Source organism: Limanda limanda, chromosome 3 (assembly GCF_963576545.1).
Source record: "Limanda limanda chromosome 3, fLimLim1.1, whole genome shotgun sequence".
Taxonomy (NCBI): Eukaryota; Metazoa; Chordata; class Actinopteri; order Pleuronectiformes; family Pleuronectidae; genus Limanda; species Limanda limanda.
In genome coordinates, this window is record NC_083638.1 from 1,255,001 (window position 1) to 1,262,500 (window position 7,500).

The 7,500-nt window shown below is 43.6% G+C and overlaps 2 protein-coding genes across 2 annotated transcripts in view; one reads left to right on the forward strand and one right to left on the reverse strand.

Annotated features, from left to right (window-relative positions):
- LOC132998043 (src substrate cortactin-like) overlaps window positions 1-1,079 on the forward strand; it is a 12,626-nt gene extending 11,547 nt beyond the window's left edge. The window contains exon 15 of the mRNA XM_061067527.1: window positions 1-1,079. This exon is cut by the window's left edge and continues 373 nt beyond it. The gene's annotated coding sequence lies outside the window, so the exon portion shown is untranslated.
- A 6,289-nt stretch (window positions 1,080-7,368) lies between these two features.
- The window catches only part of LOC132998783 (SH3 and multiple ankyrin repeat domains protein 2-like), a 69,775-nt gene continuing 69,643 nt past the window's right edge, over window positions 7,369-7,500 (reverse strand). Inside the window, exon 21 of the mRNA XM_061068530.1 lies at window positions 7,369-7,500. This exon is cut by the window's right edge and continues 397 nt beyond it. Coding sequence (XP_060924513.1) covers window positions 7,369-7,500 — 132 coding nt within the window.

A 7,500-nucleotide genomic window follows, 5' to 3' on the forward strand; every position in this document is an offset into this window, starting at 1 on the left:
GAAGCTTCAGTTCTCAGACGACTTTGCAAACATTCAGCTCCGGCCTCAGTTTGTGGGTTGAAGGTTCTTTTCCTTCACGAGGTTTCGATCAGGTGTCGATTCTTCACGTAGAGACGAGTTCACACTACATGATGTTAAAGCTCCGGTCGAGTTCACTGAGCCCGAGCTGCTCTCTCTCATCTTCACAACAGTTTCACCTCCTCCACGATCAGTCTCTGTGTCGTGTGAACTCAGACCACCAGCAGGTCGTAGTGTGAACTGCTCTGTGAGGTGCAGAGTGAGAAGGTCATGTAGTGTGAACTCGGCTTCAACGTCCTCAGTAGCTCGACCTTTAGGGTCAACAGGAGCAGTCTCAAGTCAACCAAAGCCCCACTCTGGATCATTCTGTATATTGATGCTTGTGTTGTGTCCAGTGCATTGACTGGACCAAACCCCCCCGATGAGTCCTCCTGGTCGGTCTGAGAACCGTCCGCTGTGTTGCACAGGAGTTTAAATTCCAGGTTGAAGCTGCACTAGTTGATTTCTTGAGCTTCCTGTCGAGTGAATCAGTTTGATCAATAACGAGGCTTCAGGGGCGCAGCTGTCAAATGACAAGCCAAACAGAAACACTACAGTTCATTGTATTATTTTAATCATCTTCATACATTCTACAGGTTAATTACTGATGTTTAGAATCGTGTACAGAGAGGTGAAGAGTTGTGATGTTTTGAGAACGGTCGTGACGTGTATTTGTGGATGATTTCAGATGATTTCAGATGATTAAAGATGGCGACTGACGTCCCTCAATATGACCAACCTGCAGAAAACATCAGTTAAGGGAAGAGGCCTTCAGTGTGTTCTCCAAACACAAATGATTTCTGACAGACGACTGGTCTGCAGATCGCAGTAGTGTAGCTCAGACAGGTGTGCGTGTGTGTGTGTGGGAGAGAGAGACATTGAATTCATCTTTGGGGTTTAATAATAAAAAGTGACCTTTTCAAATGCATTATTTTTATCTGTACCTCTGTTTGCTTGAGTCACTTCATTACCTGCTTGTTCTTTTTTTTTAGTTTCAATAAATAAACTATGATTAAACTGTTTGGATGCATTTTTATGCCTCTTTGACTTTTGAACACCAAAAAACAAATGAGTTCATCCTTGAGTCCAAATTTGTGTTCGTACCAATTTTGAAGAAATTCCCTGAAAGCGTTCTTGAAATATCTTGTTCACAATCGGTTCTTTTTTATTGGGTCACTTGCAAAAAAGCCTTTATTTTAAGATTGGTAACATTGTCTCCAAAGTTAGTTTCAGTTTTATTAGGGCCCGAGCACAGACATCAAAGGTGTCTGGTGAGACCCTATTGAAATTGTAAGGATTATTATTATTATTATTATTATTATTATTATTATTCAGGCAAATGAATTGGCTTTTTGAGGGCTTTAACATGCTCAACTTCTTACCAAAATTTGCAGAAAGTTAGAAAGTGGTGAAAATTTACGTATTCTGAAGGAATTTTCAATGGGCGTCGCAAAATGGCTCAACGGTGCCCCCCGAGACAGCCCGAGACCCCCGGAAGGTGTTCCCATTGACCGATCTTCACAAAAATCGATATACAGGTGTATCATGACCAGACAAACAAAAAAGTCTCTTGTTATTGTTTACTAAACATGCAATATGCTTTTAGGAAAAGCATGAAGCCGAACCCTGGGCCACTGGTGTGCTCCCGTGTCCCAGTGGAGCTGCGGGATCGTGACCAGAGAAAAGCGTGAGTCCGGGGTCGCCTCCGCTGAGTTCCTCACGTATGAACCACCCAGTCGTTACAAAAACAGTCACGAGCACAAAGGCTAAGGCTAAATGCTACTGGCTTGTATGGCTGTCTACATGTGGCCAGTACTCCTCCTCATTACCTCTTCGCCTTCTAAAAACATCTAAGACATCAAAGGAATCTTTCCTGGCTAAACACACGGGACAAGAGAAAGCTACACTCGAGCAAAGCCCTCGAACAACGTGCGATTATCCAAAAACTAGAACTGTCCTATCTGTAAAATAAAAACACTGCGAGAATCCCAAGACTTTGCCGAACCTAGAGGTGTATTTTATTGGTTAGGGTTAAGAAATGGGTCGGGGTTAGAAAGGTTTGACTGATTTGCTCCTTCATGACGTGACATTTCTGCGAAGCTAACGAGTTTCCGATGTTAGATCTAAAAATCCTGTGCGACAACCTCCATTTGTTGCTTTGAGAGCAGAACACAAAAAGTAGCTGAAAATCTGTCCTGCGCCTCTCGCTCTAAATGGGCAAGAGACCTTGACCCCCCCCATTCTCTTATTTTGGGCTGTTTTTGGCAATTGTTGAGCGAACAGTTGGGCGAATGTCATGGCACTCCGTTCCCGACCGAGCCGCACGTTCGATGTATTACAACGTAAAACATCAAAGGAACAACATTCCCATCATTCTACATAGACTCCCTTTGATCTCACGTGGAACGCCTTTGATTATTGGTGATGTCTTACCTTCACGCACAGATCCAGAGAAGATGGTTCATAAAGCAGGAGGCGGGAAGATGATTGGGCGCCAGGAGAGGATGTTCAGGGAGATGGACAGGATCAACCAGGCGTGCGTCGCCACGGTGATCATTGAGATGATGAAGACGTCTGGCGCCATGGGATACTCCCCCGATGAGAAACTGGACTCACACAAACAGCATCTGGCCCAACTCGTCATCAACGGACTCCCGCTTAATCACAGGGTGCCAGGCGTCCGATTGGCCGGGGCGGTTTGCGCGGCGCTGCGGTCGAAGTTTGGACCGAACACGAACATCCACCTCATCCTGCAGGACCCGCTGCAAGAGGCCGCCATCGCTGAGTGCATCCGGTCGAAGATCGTGGGCGGGGTCACAGCAATCGCGGCGATATCCTACATGTTAATTTGTAATGATAATAAATAAACAATCTGCTGCACAGCTTCAAACTGAATTTGACGGGTGCAGTAAACACGACTTGTGAACGTGCTCCACAAAAACTGCTCCAGTGATCCACTCAACACTAGTGCAATATTATATTTATTTCTTACAGTGAATTTTGGTTGCCATACAAGAAGTCTTGAGGATTCGAGGGGAAGGAAGAGTGAAGTTACAGGAAAATTCTCTCTCTTTTCATTTCAGTAATTAGTCGACTCTATGATGATTCAGTAGCACAAAATTACAGCAACATAGAAAACATGAACACAAATCTTTGCACAACATCTTAGCCTCTAATGAAGACTTATTCAAAGAATAGAATCTATTCATGAAAAAAATGAATCAATTCAGAAAATAAATATACAGTAACCCAAATGTTGGACAATGCTAAAGGTGGGATCAGTGTGTTTTGAGAGGGGGGGGTGGGGGGGTGGAAGTGGGTCAGTGAGCCATGCATGTGGTAAACTCGTCCTGGTGAAGCATCATGTAAAGGTTCTACTACACCTACGCAGCTCCACATAGAAGACCAGTGGGGACCTGTTGATCCACAGCCGTCCTTTTGGTAGATTTGTTTCATATTCATAACATCATTACTGTTTCCTACCAAGAGGACCTGCAGATCTGTACTTTCAAACAAGTTACAGACTTCTCTCATCATTAGATTTTGAAACACACTCTCTAGACTCTGGGGTTCCAGACTCTGGGTTCCAGACTCGGGGGTCCAGACTCGGGGGTCCAGACTCGGGGGTCCAGACTCTGGGTTCCAGACTCGGGGGTCCAGACTCGGGGGTCCAGACTCGGGGGTCCAGACTCGGGGGTCCAGACTCGGGGGTCCAGAGGATGGGGGTCTGCCGGGCGCAGTTTCTCACTCGAGGCCAAAAAAATGTCACGTTCGCTTCAGGCAACATTTCATATAAACACTGACAAGTGATTGCATCATGATATGTAACTTTAAAATGGGAAAATAAAACACAACCAATGAGATTCAGTCAGAATAAATATTGCTTCTTACATAACCAATAAGTCTAATAATAACAATAATATCCACATTTTTTAAAATCTATATAGTATTTCTGTTTTTGGCAATTTTTGTTCAGATAACCTCTATAAAATTTCATAGAACTCTATACAAATCTTTAAAAATACTGTGCTTTTCTACCCCCTCGGACACGTCGCTGTCAGCTGTAAAAGAACGTTCAGCAGGAGCTCGTGATCGGAGCAGCGTCGCCCGCCGGACGCCGGACGGCCAATGTTCACAGAACACAGAGCTGGTTTCAGTTGTCTCCTCAGAAAGCTGCACCTACATGAAGCTGCGGAGTTTGATATGAAACCAAACAAGGGTCAACTTGTTCTAACGTGATTATATATATACACACATATATATATGTATATATATATATTTGTGTAGATATACTGTGTGTACCTCCAGATGTTGGAGGATGTATCTGACCACATGTGAGGTGTGAGTCTCGACTCTGAGATAAAACAGGAGCTCTTTGTCTCTGTGGAGCGACGACAGGGAGGTGCAGGTGGGGGGGGCGGGGGTGGGGGGGATCCACCAGGTCAGCTCCGGCAGTTAATGAACCTTCGTAGATTTATTTTCCTTTAATCTAAACCTTTAAATAGAGCTATACATATAATCAAATAGACATTTTTATTTCCGTTAAACACTCTTATTTACACATTTCAACACAAACTCAACTTCTACTTCTGACCAGCGGCAAATCGCAAACACAAATATTTCCAGCTTCATAACTTCTGATTCACTTTTAAAAATTGGACCCATGAATGAAACTCGAAACAGATCACAAATGTTTTTCATCTCTAATCTGACGGAACCTTGCTGATCCTCATCAGATCCACATGTGAACCACATCAGATCCTCATCAGATCCACATGTGATCCACATCAGATCCTCATCAGATCCACATGTGAACCACATCAGATCCTCATCAGATCCACATGTGATCCACATCAGATCCACATGTGATCCACATCAGATCCACGTCGGCCACAGTTGTCGGGTTGTTCTCGGTTCTCGCTCGGAGGTTCGTGGGCAGGCGAAGTCACTTTGACTTTTTGTGAACTTGTGATTATTAAACCCTGAAGTCGCAGATTCTCCGTCTGCTCTGAGATCTCAGTGCAGTTTTGTGTCGTCCGGCTGAAGTCGCTCTAAAAAGTCTCGACCGGCCGATAAATGCATTTATAAGAAAATGATTATTAATCTTTAACTTTAAGAATCGTTGTGTCGGGCAGCAGCTTCGTTAGCGTCACGTTCTTCTGGAGAAGAAGTCGCTGCAGCCTGTTTCCGTCTCTCTCCGGTTGACTCAATGTTTTCAAATCGCAGGTAAACTCCCGTTTGGCTCATTTTGGGATTTGGGGAATCGAGCTCGCGTTAGCTTAATGCTAACGTGAAGAACAATGTACAAAATGTTCAGGTAGTTATTTAGCTAAATATAAAATATGAGCTTTTTCTGGTTAAACTTGATTTTTAGCTCTTTGCTGATAACGTGTGATATTTAAAATAGTTGAAAATGAGAAAACACTGAATTCAAGTTCAGTAAAATGCTATCGAGTGTCGACTTTTAATAGTTTGACATTTTTAGGAATTAGCCTTTTCACTTTTTTGCTGAGAAGATCAATAACATATGAACGTTATATATATGAAATTAAAGTCAGAAAGCGATTAGCTTAGCTTAGCATGAAGACTGGGACCAGATCAGTGATAAGATATAAGATGAATTACAATTTAATCAACTACATTTACTGCACCTTTATGCTAAGCTAAGCTAAGCCGATGAGCGCACCTCACTGTACGTTAAGGTTAACATACATCAGAATTTGTCAGGACCTCCAATTAACAAGTAGAAAACATGATGCTAATATAACGAAAGGTAGTAAAGTCGTTATTACACGAGAATAAAGTCATAATTGAGAGTTAATTTATATCGAAAATGTTAATTTTATGAGAGTACAGTTGTAAATTTGCAAAATAAAGTAGGTATCGAGAAGAAACTTGTTATATTATTAATAGAGTCATAATTGAGAAATAATTCGTAATATTACCAAAATAAAGTCAGAATTTAGGGGAAACTCGAAATATTCCAAGAATCAAGGAAAATGAGAATTAAGGAAAAATAACATTTTTAATACCCAGACTTAAATTACTACTTTATTCTTCTTGTGAAATGGCGACTGATATTTGTAATATGACTTTATCTCGATATATATGTTTAAAATATGGCTTCAATGTTTATTTGACGTATTAACTACTTTTATTAAAACTATTAAAATACTTTTTAGTAGTAAAAGTTTATTTTACTCTCACTGTGCTTTCAAATGAGGCTTTGCTCAGTTTCACCGTGAGCAGGATATTGATCTTCTCGTCTAAAAAGCAACTAGGTGCACATCCCAGAATGTTCCTCTTGAGATGCCGTCTCTCTGAAACACCTTCTCTCTGAGAGCTGAGGGACACATGTCGACCTGCTGATGGTGAGATGGAAGAATCACGTAGAAAAGGAAAGAACAGCTAGAGTTTCCCTCGACTGTGGCTTATAGAGCAGATCCATGGAAATAGAAAACACACACACACACACACACAATCCAGGAGAGGACGAGAACACAATCTGCAGCAACACACTCCGATGTTGTGTCCGTCCTTCTTGTTCCTTGTGTCCTCGCCTCAGTGGGGGGGGGGGGCGGCCATTACAGCAACAATGTGTGTGTGTGCATGCTTAGAGTGTGTAGGTCTGTGAGGACAGTGTGTGTTTGTGTGTGTGTGTGTGTGTGTGTGTGCATGGTCACGATATGCTTTAGTATTTGTTTCAACATGTCAACTAATGTTTTTACTTTGACACAAACAGGTGAAAAGCAAAAAAAATGGAGTCTATCTCAAATTGTCTCTACAACATCAGATGCAACCAGAAATATAATAACTCTGGCAGGACTCTAGTGAAGAAATATTATCTCTGAACAAACTCTAGCAAAGATAGAAAAGGAGCAACGACCAGCTCAGCTGGTTCTTCATGCACCCTCACTGGGGTGGATGGAAAAAGTCTCGAGTATTCCAAAGCAGCAGGTGGAGCAGAGTCTGGGTGAAACCTCCAGATGTTTGAGGACAAACTGTCTTTGTCTTCAGGCGTCTTCACACTGGTCCTCTGCTTCTCCCTCCATGATGTGACATAGCAGCTGTTGTCTTCTCCCTCTGCAGTCCCTCCACATGTCCCCTGGTCCTCTGGTGCTCAGGAGGGGGGGGGGGGGGGGGGAGGAGGAGGAGGAGGAGGAGGAGGGAGCACTGAGAAGAGGGCGGCTCTGGAGGAGGAGAGAGGACCAAACCGTCGAGAAGCAGCGTCAGCGAAGCGTCGAGCCAGGTCCAGGACTTGATGAGGAGATGGTAGAAGTGTTGGCTCCTCCTCCTCCGTCTCCTCCAGGCCTATCTGTCCTGCAGCAGCTTGAGGGCCCTCTCGATGTTCATGCGGTGGCCCACCCGCGTGACCCCCAGGTCGATCAGGTCCTCCTTCTGCAGCGAGGGCAGGTGGGCGCCCTCGATCTCGTTGTCCAGGAA